Raw genomic sequence first — 22,581 nt, 5'->3', positions numbered from 1 at the left:
AAGGCCCGCGGTAAACAAAGCCTTTCAGGACAATGAGCTAGAACCCGGTCAGGGTCTGGCCAGGGAGACCCGGCGCCGGCTCCAAGGTTAGCTACCTCTTGGAGTCTGATTTTCCTGCTTTGAAAGCTGGGGACAAACACGGAGCCTGTAAAGCCAGCTCCTCTTAAGGCTGAGGCGGCAGGATGGCAAGTTCGAGTCCTGCCTTGGAAACTTAGCAAGACCCTATCTCAAAATAAAATAAAAAGGGCTCGGGACGTGGCTCAGGGGTGGAGCACCCTGGGTTCAAGCTCCAGCAACAAATGCAAAAGCAACACCAGAAAGAAACCTGGGGAGCAGCATCCCCACTCTCAGGATGTGAGGTGCTGGGAGTGTGTGCCCAGGAGGCTGGGGTCTGCCCCAGGGACACCCGGAAAGGGCTGAGCATGGCCCGCACAGGGCTCCTGCCCTTGTGGCTGGGAGCCGCGTGGGGAGTGGGAGGCCTCCTCCCTGTTCTCAGTCCACCTACACAGGGGCCTCAGTGCCTCCCGTTCCCTTTCCCCTACTTTGTTCCAGCCCTTGGCCTCTTCTCTATCCCTGGAGCCCGCTCCTGCCTGGCGCCACGGTCACAGGGTGTACCCAGGTGTATTCCCTCACTTCTTTTGAATCTTGGCTTCCATCTCCAGGAGCTCCTCCCAGACCTCCAGGACTCAGGTTGTTTCTGCCCTCCCACCTTCCGACACCCCCGGTCCTCCTTTCCCCTCTTAGCCGGCTTGCTGTCTTTCCATGGCATTGATCACCACCCTTTGTTTATTTATTTGTTTATTCTACAAATTTTAATTGGGCACCTACTATGTGCTAGGCATCCTGGGTACTGGGAATAGAGCAGTGAACAATTCCCTTTTTTTTTTTTCTTGTTTTGCCCACCACCTGTCTCCCTTCACTGGAATACAAGCTTCATGGAGCAGGAACTCTGTTTTGCTCACCTCCTTCCTGCTCATGGCAACCTTCTGAGGTGGGTGTTGTGGTTCTGCCATTTTTCAGATGGAGAAGCTGAGGTTCAGCCAGGAGAGAGGGACTTGCCCAAGGTGGGACAGAGGACGGGTGGGGGCAAGTCGGTCTGGTTGCAGAGCTCTTGTGTCTTCCCCGTGACGTGACCTCTGTGGCAGCCCACAGGCTCCTGGGAACTGAGTGGGAGTCTGCTGAGCAAGAAGAGGAGGGCCCTGCAGGCCACCGGGCCAGCGCAGGACTGCCCTCCCGCTGGGTCGTGGGCACCTGGCTTCTGTGCTACGGAGGCACTTGTGTTTTCTTGAGGAACCAGCTTTGCACACTTCTGAGTCTTTGTCCTGGCTGTCCTTCCCAGGTGAGGCCAGTCCCCTTGCCTCAGACCAGACAGCCCTGGTCCCCCGCCAAGGTCCCTGGTGGCTTCTCGGCCGCTCTTGTCCCTGTGTCCTGGTGAAAAGTGTGCATCACGTCACACGATGACTACCTCCATCCTGACTCCACTCCCGCCTCCCACAGGACCCATGCTACTTTTTTTCTCTCTTTCTTACTTTTCTTTCTTTCTGGGGGGCTGGGGGAGGTGGGTGGAACTGGAGATTGAACTACCACGGAGCTAGATCGCCAGCCCTTTTTATATTTTATTTTGAGACAGGGTCTTGCTAAGTTGCTGAGGCTGGCCTCAAACTCTTGATCCTCCTGCCTCAGCCTCCCAAATTGCAATGCGCACAGGTCCATGCTAATATTCAGGGTACATGTCTTCCGATGTGTGTGGGTCTTTATAAAACATAGATGGTGCTAATTTGTGTGAGCGGGTCATGAATATACACAGTAGTAGTTTCCAGAGATCTTTCTCTTAGGCTATTTTGTTTTATTTTGTGTCCTCCGCATTGCTCACTGTGCGGAGTCTAACCAGAGTGTGTTGCTTCTGATTGCTGACTCTCATCTGCTTGGTGTTTGCAGATCACCAGCCTCCTCTTCCCATTCTGTGGTGAGGGACTGGATGCTGGTTACCTGCAGCTTCCTCCTCCTAAAGCAAAGGCTGGTGCGTGACTCTCAGGGGCTCCTGTGCGTGTTAGGCAGAATCCGCACCCAGGGCAGGATGACTGGAGCCCAGAGAATTACACATCCGTAGCCCAGTATCACCCAACCGCACCGTACCATGACTGTCCACACGCCCATCAGCAGGGCATGAGAGGCCCCTCTGCCCACGTCACCCTGGCATTTGGAATCGGCCGGCTTCCCGATGGCAGAGGAGGGGGTTGTTTTCCACTGTATTTCACGGTGCTCGCATCCAGCGCTAGACGGTGAGCTCTCCAGGGCAGGGCTGTCCAGCCCTGTAAGCCAGGGTCTGGCACCTGTGGGCAAGAAGGAGTGAGTGAATGAGTGAGGCACAGCTACCATGGAGCCCCCCGCACCGACCTTGTACCAAACCTCTGCCTAGAGAGGGGGGGACACACGTGTATGTGTGTACAGGGGGATGTGACAAGTCCTACATCTTGACCAGCTTAGAAGAAAAACCCCAGTGACAGCATCTGAGGAGGACCCACTGTGTCAACAACTCGTGGGGACACGCACCCAGACCTCAGGTTTCACCAGACAAGACACAAACCTTCTCTCTCTCTCTCTCTCTCTCTCTCTCTCTCTCTCTCTCTCTCTCTCTCTCTCTCTCGTTCCAGGTGTTTGTTGCCAACACCAGACCTGCCGGGCTGGTCTGGTCTCCGCGGTGTGGTGGCCAGCCCCCAAGGGAGCCCCGTGATCCTTGCCTCCTGCATTTACTCCACGTACAGACCCTCCCCCATCAAATCAGATCTGATTTCTGCAACCAAAGGAGTATGGCAGAGGGGACAGCAGGGGACTCAGGAAGACATGGAGCTTCAGCTGGGTGTGGTGGTGGGCACCAGTGGCTCAGGAGGCCGAGGCAGGAGGATCTCGAGATCAAAGCCAGCTTCAGCAAGGGCAAGGCGCTAAGCAACTCAGGGAGACCCTATCTGTAAATAAAATACAAAATAGGGCTGGGGATGTGGCTCAGGGGTCGAGTGCCCCTGGGTTCAATCCCCAGTACCCCCACCCCCCAAATAAATAAATAAATAAATAAATAAGGCTGGGGAGACCTTGCTTAGGGGTTAAGCACCCCTGGTTTAATCCCAGTTATGCCCCCTTCCCCCCCAAAAAGACATGGAGCTTCTGTCATCTTATTCTCTTGAGTCACTCCCTCTGGAGACAGCAGCCACCAACCATGAGGAGGTTCACACCGTCTCGTGGAGAGCCATGTGAAGAGGAAGGAGGCCCTAGCCCCCAGCCAGCATCCACCGATTCTCCAGCCACAGAAGTGACCATCTTGGATGTGGAGCCTGAATCCCTGACCCTCAGGGACCCTGGAAAGTGACAAAGACAATCAAGGAAGGTCCAGGAAGAAAGGGAAAGACGATAAATAACCACAATCATGAATTTTCAGGTGTGTGTGTTGTTGAATTTTCCACCCAGTGCCTGGGACTGGGAGTCAGGGCTGTCACTGAACAGCCTGCGGTTCCTGGGGCGAGGACTGCCCAGGTAGGTCACATGTGCACGCAGCACAGAGGCTCAGTGGTGGCCTGGCTTTGCCACTGTCTGTCCATGCCCAACGCTGCAGACAATCAATATCGTTGAGGGTGCAAACCCCTAAGAGTGAGGATTTTTTTTCCCAGTTTAATTAATTTAATATTATTTACGCAATTAAGGAACAGGTAATACATTTTTACTTGTTAGAAACCGATCTTTCTATAATAAAATAGATTTTAAATTCAGTGTATGTCATCATTAAAATTTTTTGGGGGGAGGACTACTAAGACACATCCCCAGCCCTAATTTCGTATTTTATTTAGAGATGGGGTCTCGCTGAGTTGCTTAGAGCCTTGCTTTTGCTGAGGCTGGTTCTGAACTCTCAATCCTCCTGTCTCAGCCTCCCTAGTCACTGGGATTACAGGTGTGTGCCACTGCACCCAGCTAGTGTATGTTATTATCACTGCTAAAAAAATCTTAGCTCTTGTCTTAGTTTAAGGCTTTTTAAAAAATGCACTACTAGATCACTAAAGAAGATGGAGTCAGGGATCCAGGCTCTGTACATCCTTTTGCTCCAGCATACATGGTTTCTACTCCCTAGGTGTCTCATGGACCAAAACAGCTGCTGGAGCCATTGTGTCTGCATCCCAGCTGGCAGAAAAAGAAGAAGGAAGAGCTATTTTGGGTTTTGAAGAGTTACAGTCTGGCTTCACCTGCATCACAATGGGAAGATCTTGTCATTAGACCACTCGTGACCCAAAGGGAGGCTGAAAATGCAGTGTTGAGTGCAGGTGGCGCGCAGGCAGTGGAGTTCTGGCTTTCTCTTAGTAAAGGGGAAAGGAAAATTCGGATGTTGGGCAACAACAGCAATCTGTGCCACCAGGTCATCCCTGGAGGTGATGCAGAGTCACGTGGGTCCGTTGGCAGAGCTGGGAGCCCTGGGCCTCAAGTCTCAGCTCTGCCACTTACGAGTGGGTGATCCTGGGAAGTGGTCTGTTTCCCCATCTGGGAATCCAGGACCCCAGTCGCCCCTCGTAGTGTTGCCGTGAGGATGAAATGAGCTCCCGTCTGTCCGTCTGTCCCTCTGTCCGTCTGTCCGCAGTGCTTGTGGGACAGTCCTGCAGTGCCGTGGGCGGGCAGACATTCCTTCTGGTGGCTGTCTAATCCTCACAGGGTTCTTAAAGGGACGAGAAGCTGGCCTGAGTGCTCTCCCCTCTCGCCTCCTCCACTGGAATCCCTAGAGGAGAAAACCGAGGCCCAGATCAGGGGCTTCAAAGCCTCCAGACACAGCCATTGAGTAAGGTGTTGGATGAACTTACAAACCGTCCGAGCGGAGCACGGCTGGGGGCTGTTCTGTCCGTGAGACTCCTCTCTCCATGGGCTGAAGCCTCAGATTCCCTCCAGGACCCAGCCCTCCAGGGTCCCTCCAGGGTCCCTCCAGTGTCCCTCCAGGGCCCCTCCAGCGTCCCTCTGAGCATATTTCCTTCTTTTTTTCATATTTATTTATTTTGGTACCAGGGATTGAACCCAGGGCAGCTCTACCCCCGAGCCACATCCCCAACCCTTTCTATTTTGTATTTGGAGACAGGATCTCGCTGAGTTGGGAGGCTGGCCTCGGACCTGTGAGCCTCCTGCCTCAGCTGGGATTCCTCCGTGGGCCACGCCAGGGCCGACTCCCGGGAAGGCCTGTTCTGGAGGATGCCCAGGGTTTTCCAGGATAAAAGCGAATCTGGGGGCGGGGCTGGGGCTCAGCGGTGTGAGGCCCAGGGTGTGTGTCCATCGATAACTAAAAAAACATTAAAAAAAAAAAAAAGCTGATCTGGGCTGCTGCCCCCTCTCCGGAGAGCCGCAGCCCGTGCCTGGTCCAGGCCTGAGAGGTCCTGCAGCCAATGAGCCCTTCGTTTCCGCCTGTTCTCCCGGCTGACAACCTCGGACACCCTGTGCCCACACACCTGACAGAACAAGCGGCACAGCTACCCAGCACCTCTCCGGCTGTTCTGGTGACATCCACATTGGCGGGAATCCTGTGTCTGTCTGTCTCCTCTCCCTCCCTCCCTCCCCCTCTCTTTCTTCCTTCCTTTCTCTTGTTTTCAGAGTCTCACCAAGTTGCCCAGGCAGGCCTTGAACTTGCCATCCTCCGGCCTCTGTCTCCAGAGTCCCTGCAGGTGTGCGCCACCGCACCTGGCTTCTTATTCTCTCCTGAGAGCATGTTTGATAGGTGCAAGGTGGGAGAGGTCTGTGGGTGCCAGTGGCCGGAGAGGAAGGCCACCAGGGGGCTGTCTAGGCATCCTTGAAGTCCTCCTCCCTAGGGATGCTAGGATATCACTGGAGTTTTACGCACCAGAGAAAAAGGCGCTTCCTATGCTTCTCCCAAGGACAGGACAATGTCAGTTCAGGTGATAACATCATCTAGAGGTTACGATGTGCCAGGCGCTCTCCCAGGCTCTTTTCCAGAGCTTCCTGAGGGAAGTGGCCTGGATCAAGTTAAGGGGGGGCCTTAGCTACTTCAAACGAGGGAGCCCCCTCTGAAGTTTTTTATTTAGTCTATCCTGCTAGGTCCTTGGCAGTGCCGGCACAAAAGATGCGTTTGTGGGTTGCTCTTCAGGGTTGGAGGCCAACACTGCCACAACAACCCAATCACCACCTCCATCAACAGAATCCCAATTGGTCTGGGTCAGTAGTGGGCCTCGATAAAATCATCTTTGTTCTCAGCCTTCTGTGCAGCCAAGGGTGGCCACGTGGCTCAGTGACGTGAAGATGGAAGTTCCTAGGGAGGGCTTACTTGCCCAATGAAATGACAGTCACCTGAGAAACGATTTGCTTTTTATCCTTCACCTTCTTCCTGCCTGGAATGGAGATGCAATTCCTGGTGGTACAGCAGTCAGTTTGGGGCCATGAGGATAAAAGTCACATGCTGACACGGCACTGTGGAAAGCAGGGTAGTTGAGTCCTTAATGATTTCTTTGAGCTGCCACAGGAGTCCCCAACCTCTTGAAAAATGAAACACTCCTATTTGATGGAAGCCACGATGTTAGGTTTCTGTTACATGCAGCGGAATACAAGCCATGATCGGTCTATGCGGGTCTGCAGTGCCCAAGGTGTGTGCCGTGACCATCTGGGGCGCGGCCCGTGCCGGGTGCTGAACACCCTGCTTTACGCCCTGCGTCTCGTGTCATCCTCACCGTCCTAGAGTCCGTGTGGAAGTCATCCCCGTGTTACAGGAGATGGAGATGGAGAGCTGAGAGGTGAGGGGCGTGTCCAGGCCTGCCCGGTGGCCAGAGGGGCCGCTCTGAGCCTGGGCTCTCCTGGTCTGTGTCCACTGTCACAGAGGTCTCAAGTCACCACCCCCGATTCCCTCGCTGAGGTCCAGATCTGTTCCCCCTCCTCTGAATCTGAGGGGCTCCTGGCTGCTTTGACCGAGGGCTCTGGCAAATGTGACCCTCCGTGATGTCACAGGAGGCGACGCAGCTCCTGCCTGGCGCTGAAGGAAGCTTGTGGTCCCTGACAGCCTTCTTGTGCTCAGGGACATTAGACACACTTTGGACACACATGGGGCTTTTCTTTTTTTTTTTTCGGTACTGGGAACTGAACCCAGGGGTGCTCTGCCACTGAGCCACATCCCCAGCCTTTCTTATTTTTTACTTTTGAGACATATGGCTTAGAATCTTGCTAGATTGTTGAGGCTGTCCTCCAACTTGCCATCCTCCTGCCTCAGCCTCCTGAGTTGCAGGGATAACAGGGTGCGCCACGGCACTTGGCACACGGGGCCATTTTAAACCGCAAAATCACCATGAAAAGCGTGGAAACTTGCAAAATGTGGCAAAAAATAGCCTGCCAAAGGGACACTTGGGCATGGTCTGAGCCCCAAACAGGAAGACAGTGTGTCAGTTTGTTTCATGGCCGCGGGGAACACATGCATGGGGAGTCTCAGATTTTTCCTCACCCCTCGCAGGTCCGCTGCCGGCCACGAGAAGGCCAGCGAGCACTGATCTGGGGATAAATCTCAGCTGGCAGGGAAGACACCGGTGGAATCTGGGAGGAAGGACGGACTGTGATTCAGTAGGCTCAGGGCTGGTGGCCCTGACTGGTATCTGGAAAGGCAGGATGCAGGCAGGTGAGGAAGAGGCCCAAGAGCTTCCAACGTGGGTGACAAGGCTCCCCGCCCCCATCGCGTATTTGGAGGGAAAGAGCGGTGACCACAGCAGCTCGATGTACTGGGCAGCCCAAGCCGAGCGGTTCTCGTACCTGACCTCGGTCAGTCCTCGCCACCGCCCTGTAGGACGGTTTACACAAAAGGAAGCTGAGTCCTGGCAGGATTTAGGGACTTTGCTGGACATCGACAAACGAGCGGGGCACAGTGACACGCTTATCCTCCCAGCGACTCGGGAGGCTGGGGCAGGAGGATGGCAAGTTTGAGGCCAGCCTCAGTAACTCAGGAAAACCCTGCCTCAAAATGGAAATTAAGGGCTGAGGGTGTGCTCAGGGGTAGAGTGCCCTGGGCTCAGCCCCTCACACACTCACACACACACACACACACACACACACACACACACGCCTTTCCCCCTAGGACTGGATCTCAGTGTTCCCGGCTCGGTGGCCACACCTGCCTCGGGCCCTCGTCCCCCGGGTGCTGGGCTCTCTGCCCGGCTTGCAGCCGGCCCACGGGGAGTGGGTGTGCGGACCATGACACAAACCAGGACCTGGGGCCTTCCAGGCAGTTTCACCAAGGGCGGGGGCATGGGGCAGGGAGGGGCCCCTCCTACAGAGGGTTAAAGCCTCCTGGCAGCTGAGCGGAAGTCGGATTTGAGAGCCAACGGGGCTCTGGAGGGGTGTTTTTCTTCTCCGTTTGTCTGCTGGTGGCTGCCCATAAAACCCCCGGAACTGCCCGCCGCCGAGGAACTCCTGCTGCACAGGGAGGTGGGGACACAGGTGGGGGCGGGGGTCTGGCCTGGCCCTGGTCAGAGCAGAGACCACCCATCTATTATTATTATTATTATTATTTTTGGTACCAGGGATTGAACTCAGGGGCACTCCACCACTGAGCCACCTCCCCAGTCCTAGTTTGTATTTTATTTAGAGTCAGGATCTCCCTGAGTTGCTCAGGGCCTCACTGTTGCTGAGGCTGGCTTTGAACTGGCGATCCTCCTGCCTCAGCCTCCCCAGCTGCTGGGCCGACAGGTGTGCGCCCCTGCACCACCATCTTATCAGAGCAGAGAACACCCCTCGTAAGGCCCCACCTGCAGGTCAGGGGACCTCCCCTGGAGACCTCTCTGGACTCGTGGGGAGCAGGTGCCAGGAAGAAGGGACATGCCTCCCTACTTTCCCCCGACACTGGACAAGTCTCCACATGTTTCCGCGTCTGTGCCCACCTGGAGGTGGAACTGAATGACATCGAGAGCTTCTCTATCCATCAGGCACCGTGCTGTATCTCCTGCCAGGAAAGCAGTGAAGTGTCACCTGTTTTACAGGTGAATAAACAGGCTCAGAGGCAGCACCGGATCCCAGCCCGACAGTGGGTGCCAGAACCCGACCCTAAGTGTCCTCTCTCCTGCCTCCCAGCACACACAGTCCCGGTTCTCCTAGCCCGGGGACGTCTTGGTTCTTGAAGACTCGGCTCATGCCACACCTCCTCCAGGAAGCCTGCCCTGACTGGCCGGGCTGGTTGGGCAGGGACCCCCTCTGACTGCCCACGGTCCTGGGAGGTGACTGTGTTTGTTCACTGGGCTGTGAACCCCCTGGGGGAGGAGGGCAAAGCCTGTCCTGATTCTCCATCCTGCCCCCTGCCTCAGCCAACACCAGCAAACTTCAACTTCTCTGGAAGATTCCAAGTGCCCGTGGAGCAGCGGGGTCTGTGGCTCTCACTGGAGTCGGGTGGCTCTGGGTGGCTCTGGCCAACAGGAGGAGGCAGACGGATCCTGTGTGACTTCTGAGGCTGCTTCCTGGAGTCCTGACCTGGAGCCCGAGCTGCTCCTTACAGGGTCACCAGGTGGTGAGGACCGCCAGGCGGTGCGCAGAGCGCTCCCGTCCCCAGGTCAACCCGCCCGGAGGCCTCCAGGCGATTCCAGACCTGGTTGTGATCAGAGGCTCCTGTGGTGGAGGCCGGGCCCCAGGGCAGCCACCTCAGAGACTGGACTTGCCAGATGGGACTGTGAAGGTTCCCACCTCGTCAGGGATCAGTGCTCCCAGTCCCTTCTCTCTCTCTCTGCTCTCTGGCTGCCATGAGCTGACCACCTTCTTGACCACGCCCTTCCATCATGATGCTCTGCCTCACTCAGGCCCAGAGCCATGGAGCTGGCTGACTGTGGACCTCTGAAACCATGAGCCAAAGTAAACCTTTCCTACTTGTTTTCCTCAGGTAGTTGGTCACAGCAATGAAAAGCTGATTAGCAACCAACTAACACACGAGACCATGTAGGTGTCCCTCTGCACAAAGCCCTCACTTGGCTCCTCACTCACTCTTAGCAAAAGCCAAAGTCTGACAACGTCTTCCAGGCCCTATGTGGCTGGCCCCTTTCCTACTCCATGCTTCTCTGTCCTGTCTCCTACAGCCACACTAGCTGGCTTGCTGCTCCTCAAATGCTAGCTGCTCTGCCTCAGGGCCTTTGCACTTGCTGTGGATGGTGCTCACTGCCTGGAACACTTTCCTGTCCAGTCCCTATCACCTTCTTCCTGAGGCCTCCCTTGTCTGCCCTGTTTAATGCCATGCTGCCATCTCTCCGTGGCCCTCACAACGACCACACTATACACTTTACTTACGGTGTATATTATTTATTGTCTGTCCTGCCTCCTTCAACCCAGAATCCCAGCACCACAGGGCAAGAATCTGTCTTCTCTCATGTTTCCCTGGTGTCCAAAGCAGTGCCTGGTGCTGACCAGTGAGTGGCTGGACCCCAGAGGACACTGGCTGTGACCACCTACTGCCCTCCTTTGGGGCCCGAGGACGGAGAGGCAGGACCAGGCTTTGAAGACACCTCTCCCGGGGCCTCCCTTCTTCCTGGTCTTTGTGCCTCTGTCCCCTCCCAGTAAACAGGATCTTGGGGCAATGGCCAAGAACCCTGCCAGGGCCCGGAGGCCTTGACTTGCTCCTTCCCACTGTGCCATCCTGGACTGACTGGGGGAGTGAGGCCGAGAGACGCGCTGCAGGGAGCCCTGTGGCCCTGAGGGTCCTGCGCAGTGGGACTGGGGGGTGGGGGTGCCGCGCTGGCCGGCAGGTTGAGTGACATGTGGGAGGGTCTGTGGGCATGGAGGCCCTCCAAGGCCTGCTGAGGGGCGGGCACAGGCACAAGTCTCACTCCGCCACTGAGCTCCCTCTTCCTGGGAAAAATGAGGTTAATGCGCGTCGCCACCCTCCTAGAGCCGCCCAGGGATTCACGATGCCCGACAATTCCCAGCAGCCAGGGGAAGGCGGGAGCTGCCAGTCATCGTCAGCCGTGACTCTGACGGTGGTGGCAGGGAATCCGATGCTAATGAAGGGCCACTGGGGAGCCCAGGAGCCTCAGGTCATAGCCCGGAGAGGATGTGGACTCGGCCCTGTATCTCTTTCAGTCTGGTCACAGAGACTGTTGCCCAAGGTCAAGGTCACCACTCCGCGCCCCCTGCCCAAGGCCATACCTGTGAGCACATCTTTTTCTTAAAATGTACCACAGGAGGCCTCTCAGCCTTCTGGGAGAGGAGGCTGGGTGCAGGGTTCAAATCCAGGACGCAGCCCTCCCCCAGTGTGGACCCTAAACGTGTCACTTCGTGGCTCTGAATTCCTCTAAAAGGCCTTGCTTGAGACAAACCGTGCACAGTGGGAGGGAGTCTCCAAGGCTCTCGGATGAGCAGGAGGGTGGACTTCCAGGGCAGGAGTCTGGCAGTGTGGGGGGTGAATCCCAGTGACCGAGACTCTGACCTGACTGGGGGGTGCAGATGGCCACGGGCTCCGGGGAGGGAGGTGGAGTCCCACAAGCATCCAAGATTCATCTGGAGAGTCCCACCCGAGGCCGGGTGCCCCCATGAAGCCCCTTAGCCCAGCAATTGGGGTCTGAAGAGGAGACGGACACCCTGGTGCGGTGCAGGGGAGGGAGGGGTTCTGAGGAAGCTAAAAGGGGGTCATGGAGGGCGTGAGCCGGGAGGGTGGGGTGCATCTGAGGCGGGGATGGAGTGACCGTGAGCTGTGGAGACACGGAGGGAGAGATGGTTTCGGTGGACGGGGCATGCACTGCCCAGGCCCTGAGCGTGCATCTCGGAGCTCAGGGTGGGCGGGGGAGGGGCGGTGCAGGCGAGGGTCGGGGATCGGGTGGGCTGGGCTTGGAGGCGTGGATCGCAGGGACCCCCGGCTGCCTGTGGAGAGGGGACCATGGGGGTCGGGGGGTTCTGGGGCCTGGGAGGAGGGCAGCGTGAACCAGGCCGTGTGGGGGGAGGCAATGAGAGGCCCCAGCTTCCAGATCAGAGGTAAGGAGAGGGCGGGGTCAGGGGAGGGCGGGCAGTGTCCCCTGACCTCGCTGTTGCACATGCCCCTTGACCTAGCAAGCCTGCTTCGGGGACTTGTCCTGCATTTCACCATGCACAGGTGTGAACTGCTGCCCAGGCAAGGCTGCCCCAGTGGGGGGGCTGGACAGCGCCTCGTGTGGGCAGGGTGGTGGACACCGTCCGGGGTGTCCATCTGGAGGACAAACTGCCAGGTGAGACGTCCATCTTGCAGTGTACGCAAGAAGGCCACCGAGTCTTTGACAAGCCCTCGTCTGCGTGCGGGTCCACATACCCACCCTCGGGCCTGCCCTGGGACTTTTGGACCACGTTCCACAAGAAGATCCAGACACCACAGAACACACGGAGGTCTACCAGGAGGGCTCCACAGGGCCTGGACAATGGGGAGGGGGATGGTGACACAGGCCTGTAACCCAGTGACTCAGGAGGCTGAGGCAGGAGGATTGCAAGTTCAAGGCCAGCCTCAGCAACTTGGTGAGACTGTTTCAAAATAAAAACTAAAAAGGGCTGGGAGTGAAGCTCAGAGGTTCAACATCCTGGGTTTGATCCCCAGTACTGTAAGAAAGAAAAAAGAAAAGAAAGAAAGGAATCCAGTGAGCCCTTTATCTGCAGATTCGTACTCATGGGTTCAACCAATCAGGCAACAGAACTACTTGAAAAAAAATAGCTTTTATACTGAATATGTATAGACAATGCAGTGTAACAATTATTTGCATAGAATTTACATTGTACCAGGGTTTATAAGTGAGCTAAAGATGATTTAAAGCATAGGGAGGGACTGGAGATGAGGCTCAGTGGTAGAGTGTGCAAGGTCCTGGGTTCCATCCCCAGCACAGCAAAAAAAAAAAAAAAAAAAAAAAGAAGAAGGAGCAGCACAGGGAGGATGTGTGGGTTATATGCAAACAGCATGGTGGTGGTTGTTGTCCTTTGGTATCCAGGACTGAGCCCAGGGGTGCTTAACCACTCGTCACATCCCCAGCCCTTTTTATTTTTTTTATCTTCAGTCAGGGTCTCACTGAGTTGCTTAGCGCCTTGCTAAGTTGCTGAGGTTGGCTTTGAACTGGAGATCCTCCTGCCTCAGCCTCCCCAGCTGCTGGGATCACAGGCGTGTGCCAGGCCCCACTGTGGATTTAAACACACACGTATGTAGAATAATGTAATGGGGCCCACGGGCCCACTCCCCAGTTTTGGAAATCAACTTTTTAAATACAGTCGAGGGGGTAGTGGTTTTCAAATATGTCTACAGAGCGCTGATCCACCACCTCTGACTCTGCACTGAACGCCCGGGTCTGGTGAAGACGGCGAGGCAGAGGTGGCGACTGAGGCCAGGCTGGGTCAAGGGACCAGTGTCCGTCCCCCTGTCTCCCAGCCTTCACTCTGGGATTCAGCCACCGTGTGGGATGGAGTGGGAACCCAGGGACAGTCAGGTGTGGGGAGGAACTGCTTCCTCTCCGTCCTCCCCAGCCTGGCCATCACCAGCTCCAAGGGGCCTGCTGTGACATGAGTCCCCGGGACAGGACGCTCCAGCCAGTCAGGGCTCTGTCACGGGCATCTGCACTGCTCCCCGATGATACCAGAGGACCAGCTTCCCTCGGCTGAGCGCTCTCCAATTCCCGACCCCCAGGCACAGCAGGTATGATATGAGGTCACCGACGCTTTACACCGTGTCTGGAGGTCATTGTGCAGGTGGACGCCCACAGGAGGCGCCTCTGCCATCCTTCCCCAGTAACAGCCCTTTTCCAGGAAGCACTGTCCTGACGCTGTCATTCCCGTCAGTCTGTCCACTTTTACTACACATTATAAATCCTGACCCAGCACATGGGGCTGTGGATCCCTTTAAGAGCACCCAGATGTCCGTCTCCAGGGCCTTCCTGTTCTGTTCACCACATGGGTCCCCATCACTCGGGTTTTGCCCTCCCACAGCATCCTCTGAGACTTATCTGTTGCCAGGCAGCAGCTGCGGGTCCCCTTTCCCCCCGGATCGTGTCCATTAGATGAATGGACCACAAGACCTTATCAGAAAGCCTATGTTCATGGACATTTGATCCTTTTTTTGCTATGAAAAACAACGGTGCAGGTAACATAGTTTCCCTCCACCCTCTTCCCATGGCAACTTCCTGTTCTGGGGGGTCTCAGCTCTAATGGAATTTCTGAGGTCTTTCCAAACCAGCACCTTGCTCTTTCCCAGGCACACGGGTGGAGGGGAATTTGGTGAATTCAAGAGGGTCTCTCCCTCTGGGCTCCAGGGAACAGAGAACAGCATGTGCAAAGGCCCCGGGGTGGGAGAGGTGCCTGGTGTGGCAGAGGTGTGGCAAAGAGGCAGGTGTTGCTTCAACCCAATGACAAGGGGCAAGCAGGAGGTGATGAGGGCCCAGGGTAGGGGTCATTTGAAGGAACCTAGCATTTATTCTGCCCTTTTTTTCCTTCCCAATGACACTTGCTCATTGGGAGTTTGGAGTAGACAAATGACACCATCAGATTTTTTTCCTCTTTCTTTTTTTGCATCACTGGGGACCAACCCCAGAGCCCCCACATGCTAGGCAAGCACCCTGCTACCGAGTCACATTGTGATGCTCCTCCTTTGGTCACTTTGTGAACATAATGGGAAAAACAGGTCGGAAGCCAAGAGCCCACAGAGAGGCCGCCACAATCCTGGTGGGGAGGAGGTGGCTTGGTCAGCAGTGGGACCGGCGGGTCACGGATCTGCTTGGTGGTGGACCCCTTACTACTTGCTGATAGATCTAAAGCCAGGTGAGAAGGACCGGTCCTGGGTGACCTGGAGGCTTCGGGCAGGACTGAAGATGGCCGGTGTGGAGAGGGGTCTGGACAGGGATTGTCAAGGCAGCAGTGCAGGGGACCTGGACTGGGGACACCCACTGGGAGCCCTCCCCAGGAGGCTGCAGCGGGCTCTTAGGGCAGGAATAGGGAGAACCAGGGTCAGACACAGGTCTTCTGTGGGTGTATCCAAGCACTTGCTGCTTCTGTGACGTTAGATACTTAGACCCTCCTAAAGGTATTTATTTATTTAAACTTTGGATGGAACCCAGGGGCCCTCTACCCCGGAGCTAAATCCCAAGCCCTGAGCCGCAGTCCGGCTGCAGCAAACTAACCGGAGGTGATGAGCAACTTGTGTCCATTGATACAGCAGGAGTGGGAGCCGTTCATTGTGGACAGGAGGGGTGTATATACATTCCACACAGTTTATCTTAATTAACATGAACTAGATACAGCAGTCAACCAATAAGGAATCTCCACACTGAATGGCTCACTGGCGTTACTTCACAAACCACTCCCCCTGGCAAAATGCCGGGCACCATCCTGACTTGTTTACAGACCCTAACAGCCCTGTTTACTTACTTACTCTGAGGCAGGGCATGGCCAAGTTGCTGAGGCTGATCCAAACCTGCGACCCTCCTGCGTCAGCCTCCTGAGTTGCTGGGATGACAGGCCTGAGCCAGTCCCTCTGGCTTCTAAGTGTTTTCAACATAATCACCTGCTCACTCCTCATGGCTGACCTGGGATAACAGGTCCTACCACATTATCAGCATTTTACAGAGATTCAGAAACTGAGGGACAGAGAGGTTAAGTCATTTGCCCAAGGTCACACCCCGACAAGAGGCAGACCCAGGTTTCGGCTCTGGACAGTCCAACTCCAGAATCCGAGCGCTTCACGGGCTGCTGTGATGCCTTTGCCAGCGTCTGTTCTCCTACGTGGGCACCATGATGGCTGGGGGCTGGGGGAGGGGGATATGAGGGAGAAAATGAAAATGAGGGTGTGGTGATAATGAGCTTGGATCTGAGAATGGGGTCAACTCGGCTCCCTGCACCTAAGGCAAAGAGGAGGGAGGAGAGGGAGGAGGGAGGAGGGAGGAGGGAGGAGGGAGGAGGGAGGAGGGAGGAGGGAGGAGAACAGGAGAGGAAGGAGACGATGGAGGAGGGGGAGGAAGGGGAGGGGAGGAGGGGGAGGGGGAGGGGGGAGGAGGGGGAGTGGGAGGAAGGGGAGGGGAGGAGGGGGAGTGGGAGGAAGGGGAGGGGAGGAGGGGGAGGGGAGGGGGAGGAGGGGAGGGGAGGAGGGGGAGGGGAGGGGGAGAAGGGGGGAGGGCAGGAGAAGCGGGAGGGTGAGGGGGAGAGGGAGAAATAAAAGAGGAAAGGAAGAAGATGGAGAAGGAGGAAGAGGGGGAGGAGGGAGGAGGAAGGGGCACAGGAGAGGAGGGGAAGGGAAAGAGGCGGGAAGAAAGCACGTTTGGGCTGTACCCTCTGGATCACAATCCTCTGAGCCCCTGGGCCCCAGGCCCTCCCCTAGCGGGCTTCTTGGGTCTGGTCCTGACCCTCCCCCAGTCTCCAGCCTCTCCCTGTCCCAGAAGCCTGCTTGCTCCACCTTGGAGCCTTTGCCTGGCCCTTGTCCTCAGTGAGAGCGCCCTCGCCTCCTCCCACACGCTCGGGAACTCCTACACATCCACCAAAACCCAGCCTCCAGCCTCCCCTCAGTGACACCAGTTTCTAGCCTCCACTCCTCCAGAGCCTGCTACATGGTGGGAGCCGGGTACGTAGTGCTCCACACATGTGATGGACAGAGGGATGGATGGGGAAGGAAGGATGGAAAGATCACTACGCACACCAAGGCCACTTTTCCAACAGCAGCACAATCCCAGGGCTGAGAGAACAACTCCCAGCGCATCATGGATCTCACGTAGTAGAACTGCGATTCCTAGACCTTCTTTTCTAGAGCTAGAGAACGCTGCTGAAGGAGAGTCCCTGGGCAGGCCCTCTTCCTGCTGGGTGACGATGGACAGGAGACTTAACGACCCTGTGCCTCAGTGTCCCCATCTGCACAACGGGGGGAACAGTGACACCATCTTCATGGGTGGTCTCGAGGGTAAAACCGTGTGTGCCAGCAGTGCAGTCCCTGGACACCATTCATGCCCACTGATTGTTAGCCACGACAATGACGTGTCTATACTGGACTTTATTTTGCAATGGTTTCAGAAACACAGAGAAGTTATAAAAACTGTGCAAAGAATTCATTCCTGTACATGCTTCATTCAGATTCCTTAAATGTTAACATTTTATGAGTCTTGTTTCGTCTCTCTGCTTACATTTTTGTTTGAACTGTTGTAAATTGCAGACAGGATACCACTTTGCCTCTGAGTTAATTCATGTATATTATTTCTCTTTTTTTTCCCCAGTACTGGGAATTGAACCCAGGGTGCTCTTCCACTGAGCCCCATCCCCAGCCCTATTTTGTATTTTATTTAGAGACAGGGTCTCACTGAGTTGCTTAGTGCCTTGCTTTTGCTGAGGCTGGCTTTGAACTTTCGATCCTCCTGCCTCAGCCTCCTGAGCTGCTGGGATGACAGGTGTGATCCTCCAGCTCCCGAACAGCCAAGATTACAGGCCTGCGCCACCACACCTGGCTATGTTTAGTTTTTAATGTCTTGTTAATCTCCTTTTTCTAGAGTAGCTCTTTACTTCTTTGATTTTTGCAACCTTGACATTTTTTGGAGAGTATAGACTGGGGTGGTTTTATAGATAGTCTCTATTTGGATTCTGCTGTTATTTCTTTATGATTAAATTCAGATCAGTTGCTTTGGGCAAGAACGCCACAGAAATAATGCTATGTCCTTTACAATGCAAAGAATCTGGGGACCTGTGATGTGGGTTTGCTCTGTTACTAACAAGTTCTTTTGGACCACTTATTTAAGGTGGCGTCTGCAAGATTTCTCCACTGTAGTGACTCTTTTTCTTTGTAACTAATTAAAATCTTATGGAGAGACACATTGAAACTAAGTAAATTCCTTGTTTCTCTTCCTCCTTCACACCCACATGAACAGGATGATATATTTTACATTAGATGTACTTATTATTTGACCAAGGAAAATAGAAGTAGGGAGTCCTACTCTAACAGCACAACCAAGGTGGTGGAAGGCCACCCCCCTCCCCATCTCCACGCACTCAGTCCTTCCCTGTTCGTGCTTTCTTATGTCCTTCCAGAAAATTCCATGTCATGGACAAGCTTCAATCCACACCATCCTCTGGTAGTTCTGAGCACCCAGAAGGTAGCTCAACACACGCAGCATTCTTTCTGTCTCTTATTTCTTTTCTTTTTAAAAATAGTTTTTTAGTTGTAGTTGGACACATACCTTTATTTTATTTATTCATTTCTATGCGGTGCTGAGGATCGAACCCAGGGCCTCGCACATGCCAGGCGAGCGCTCTACCTCTGAGCCCCAGCCCCAGCCCCTGTTGCCTTATTTCAATGAACAGTTGGAGACCATTTTACATTTGCACCTATGGAAAGATCTAGAACCAATTTCAGAAACTTAAATCCGCCCAAGAGGCAATCCCAGGCCAGTGAAATCTCTTTCCACCAAAAAACTAGGGAAACTGAGGCCCAGGGAGGGGCAGGACTGGGTTTTTAAGGTCAGAGGCAAACGGACCTGGACAGCAGCTGTGGACTCCGCACAAGACAGTGGGCAGGTCTCGGGCTGGTGAGCCGGGCCTTCGGGGCCTTCCCACAAGATGCCGGCTCCAGCTCCTGCCCCAGTTTTCGGCCTGGCTTCTCCCTGCCCTCCCTGCCCCCCGGGCCCCTTCTTAGTTTGAGTTAGGGACCCCCCTCCAGCTCCCTGCTGGGCCGGGCCTGGGGAGCCCCATTGATCCTCTGACAGCCCAAGACGGATCGGCTGGAGTGTGTATTCAGGTGCAGGCTCCGGCACATGGAGGCCAGATGAGGCTGGGCTGGGGGCCAGGGCCCGCTGGGGCAGGGGACGGAGTTCGAGGATCGGGGACAGCAGCCTCCCACAGACACCTGCCTCCGCTCCCTCCCCACGGGCTCCTGCCCTTTTGGGGGCTGCTGCTCCCCCTACAGCTCTTCTCTGTCCCAGGCCTGGGGACCCGGGGTGTGAGCGGGTCTTGCTGGGTCCCCTGGTGGTGTCACCCTCCCTCCTGTGATGCTGACGGGTCCTCCTGAGCCTCAGCTTCCTCAGGACGGTGGGGAGGAGATGAGGGTCCCCAGCAGACCGCAGGGCGCGGCCAGGGCCCTCTCCATGTCCCTCACGGCCTCCGGCCTCCGCCAACCCCACTCCACATTTCCTTTCTGCTACGGAAGTCCCCAGCCCAAGGGGCCGCCTGGCTCCGCCTGTCGGAAGTTGTCCCTTCTGGCCATCAGCTGTGCGGTTCCCCAGGGCAGAGTGGACCCCAGAAGGCAGGGTCTGCTTCGATGCCCGGTGACACTCGAAAGGCCCTCAGATGGCACGTGCATCTCAAGTGGGTGCCGAGTAGCTGCTGGGTGCGGGTGGGGAGGGGACCGGGAGTCCTGGGCTCTAAGACAGGCCAATCGGACAGGGGACAGGGGAGATGTGAGCCTGAGAGGAGCCAGGACCCAGTGAGCCCCCCATGACATGGACGGCAGGCGCCGAGAGAGGTCGGGGCGCAGAGAGAGACGGTGAAGCTCGGGGGCTGGTCGCATAGATCCACAGAGGGCAACGGGGCACAGGGGCCTGGGACTCAGCTAAGGGGAGGAAAGCTCAGGAGCGGCACTGAGGGGGATCCCTCGGGGGGCACACAGGCCCCCACAGCTCAGGGAGAGGAGGCTGCGCAGGTGGAGGGTTGGGGGCTGGCAGCTCTGGAACAAAGCCCTGGGGAGCGGCGGCCCCAGTTTTCTCCAGCTGACGGGCCTGAGCTAATTACTGTTAATGAGCAGCTGGGCTCCTGGATTTGCATTCAGAGTGATCATCAGCCCCGCTGTGGAAGGCAGCCAGGGCCAGCCTTCGGGTGGCCATTTAGGGTGCCGAGGTGACATCGCTGGCTCCGTGTGGTTTTGCCTTCCCTGCAGATGAGAAGATGGCAGAAGGACAATCTTGACTGGAGGGAAGGAACGGGCAGGTTTCTCCTGTCCTAGGCCCAGGCCTGGGCTGGGATTCCTGGGGAGTGGACAGGGGCTGTGGCCCTCACAAACCTGAGGACATGAGGCTCGGAGGACCCTCAGATGGAGCCGCAGGCTGCCCGCTGCAGGGACGATGGAATCGTCCACCAAGGGTGCTGTGTTTATCCTCTCTGTCAACCCATGAGGGAGCCTCTGGTATTGACCCCATTTTACAGATGAGGAAACCGAGGCACCGAGGAGTCGCACCGCCAGGGACCAGCTGAGCTGGGATGTGAGCCTGGGCTTTCCCTGTGATGGGCTGACAGTTCCTCTCTCCCCCTCCCCTCTCTGCAGGGAGCCGGTATGTTTGGTGTCCCCGGCAGGGTTGGGAGGTGAGACTTAAGTATAAATAAATAAACAGGGAGCAGATGGTTGGGGGGGGCTGGGAGGGGCAGGCTAGGGCCTCCCACTTCTCCCTGGGAAAACACTGCAGGGCCCCCAGCAAATGGATTCCAGACACAGTGCCCCGAGCCCCCTCCCCAGGCTGCTCCCTGGCTGGCTGCTCGGGGACCTGGCCCAGGCCCTGGGAGAAATGGTGGGCTGGGCCCTGAGTCCTGGCTTCTATTCAACTCCTGCTTCTCTCTCTTCTTCCTGTGTGAGCCTGAACCAGTCACTTTACCTCTCTGTGCCTCGTTTGACAGATGGAGATCTCTCTGTTCAGTGAGGGGAAGGAGAAAGAACTATCACGCTTCTGTCCGGGGGTCCCCTCCTCTGGGAAGCCTTCCCAGACTGCTCCAGGCTGATTTGTTAGAGTCACATTTTAGCATTGCGAGGGGGACTCGGGTGTCGCGGCTCTGATTTCACAGTCGTCCAGCCAACAGATCCTTGCTGGCCGTGGGCAGGGCACTGTGCCACCCTTAGGGCTGACAGTACGTGGCACAGAGTTTCTGTCCCTAGTGCCAGCTGCAGCCTGAGGAGCTACTAAAGACCCTGGTCACGTGAAGGCATGCCTGGGTGGGGACAGAGGGTGAGGAGGGACTCGCTGTGTACCGTGTCCTGGGTGTGCAACCTGTCACGGGGTGGGGTGGGGAGGGAATCAAAGATGATGTGGGTGAGCAGCCAGAAATTCCTAAATCCCAACTGACCCACAGAGAGAACCCGGTCCTCACAGGCCAAGAAGCCGTGACCTTCCGAGCGTCGCTTTCTCCCTCCCTTGGCCCGCAGACGGCCGGTCCTGCTTCCGCTCTGACTGCAGACAACGTGATCAAGCTAGAATAGGATGCAGGCAAGTATCGTTTGGTTTATTTTGGTCAATTACCTTCTAATTGGAATGAGGGTTTCTGATGATTCACTTGATGTTTGGAAATTGCTAGTGGGGGCTGGAGGCATCGCCCTCACTCCCAAGAAACGCTGGCACCTTCTGATGAAGATTTTCATCTTCCCCCCCTGGGGCCCAACATGGCGATGTTTAGTATTTTAACTGCAGCCGTGGTTACGTGGCTGGGTTCATTTCTCAGGATGTAGTTCCTGATCAGACTTAAAATGGATGCCTTTTTTTTTTTTTTTTTTTTTGTACCAGGGCTTGAAGCCAGGGGTGCTTAACCACTGGGCCACATCCCCAGCCCTTCTTTTGCATTTTATTTGGAGTCAGGGTCTTGCTGATTGCTTAGGGTCTCGTTGAGTTGCTGAGGCTGGCTTTGAACTCGAGATCCTCCTGCCTCAGCCTCCAGAATCGCTGGGATTACAGAAAATGGGTGCATTTTTATTGCATGTAACCTCCAAATTGATTTTCATGTGCATGTGTTTAAATTTAAGAAGAACTCCAGTTCAAGATATTAAGGAAATAGTAGTGCAGGTGCCAGGAGGGTGTGGCCCTAGCCAGGAAGCTTGTCCGCTACAGAAAAGTCTGCAGTCAGTGAACAAGGGAAAGAGGAGACACAGTGGGTGAAGGAATGACTGAGCCAGGGAGTGGGTGGGGGGCCAGGGAACCCAGGCCTCTCCCCCCATGGAGGTGACCTCCTCTGCACAGCCCCAGCACACTGGGTGGTCCTGCCCAGAGCCAAGGTGGTCATCCTGGAGACCCCAGCCACAGACTCATCTGCTCCTCTCTCTGGGGCAGCCCAAACGCCCTCCCTGTCTAGTCTGCTCTTCTCCGAGTCCTTCACCCCAGAGGCTGAGCCATAATGCACACCAGGTCCTGCTTGCCTGGAGCCTACAACCTGGTGAGGCAGCAAGACAGAAGACAAGTGGACGGACAAACAAATAGAATGACTACAAGCTAACACAAAGGCACACAGACTGAGAAGGCCAGGGAGACCACCAGAGGGAGAGAGGCGAGGGAAGCCTCTCTAAGGAGGTGACATGTGAACTGAGACCTTAAGGATGCATAAAGTCACCAGAAGAACCAGAGAAAGGGCATTCAAAGCAGAGGAAGAGCAAGCGCAAAGGTCCTGGGGTCAGAAAGCCAGTGGGAACTATGAGGCAGCCGGGTGGGCTGGAGGCCACTGGCTGGGGAAGGGCAGTCATTTAGGACGTGGATGGTGAAGAGCCCAGATTGTTTTCTAAATCTGATTCTCAAACACTTTCGTACAATATGGTGTGACATAAATTTTAGTAGATGCTCAATACATGCTTACTAAATTAGAATTGAAGACCTGCTAGTTCCAATAGTTCAGCCTTCCTGAAGTGGGACTGATCTGCCCTCAAGAGACAGGGTCGTATGGTGCCCAGATGAG

The 22,581-nt window shown here is 55.7% G+C and overlaps 1 protein-coding gene across 4 annotated transcripts in view; it reads right to left on the bottom strand.

The window, feature by feature from the left end:
• The window catches only part of Srxn1 (sulfiredoxin 1), a 34,759-nt gene that overhangs the window by 1,116 nt on the left and 11,062 nt on the right, over positions 1–22,581 (bottom strand). The window contains exons 2-3 of one of the 4 annotated variants that reach the window (XR_013343708.1): positions 4,486–4,753; positions 963–2,333 (exon numbers count right to left, since the gene is read on the bottom strand). Coding sequence is in view for 2 of the 4 variants with exons in the window: in XM_026402068.2 (XP_026257853.2) it covers positions 2,032–2,333; positions 4,486–4,753 (570 nt within the window). In the remaining 2 variants the exon portion in view is untranslated. Of the gene's footprint in view, positions 1–894; positions 2,334–4,485; positions 4,754–9,562; positions 9,584–22,581 lie in introns of those variants that run through there. The other 3 variants (XM_026402068.2, XM_026402070.2, XR_003301973.2) reach the window with 3 other exon arrangements.

The sequence above is a fragment of the Urocitellus parryii genome, chromosome 6, assembly GCF_045843805.1.
Source record: "Urocitellus parryii isolate mUroPar1 chromosome 6, mUroPar1.hap1, whole genome shotgun sequence".
Taxonomy (NCBI): Eukaryota; Metazoa; Chordata; class Mammalia; order Rodentia; family Sciuridae; genus Urocitellus; species Urocitellus parryii.
Note: the sequence above shows the minus strand (reverse complement) of the source record. Positions and strands in the feature narration are given on the sequence as shown.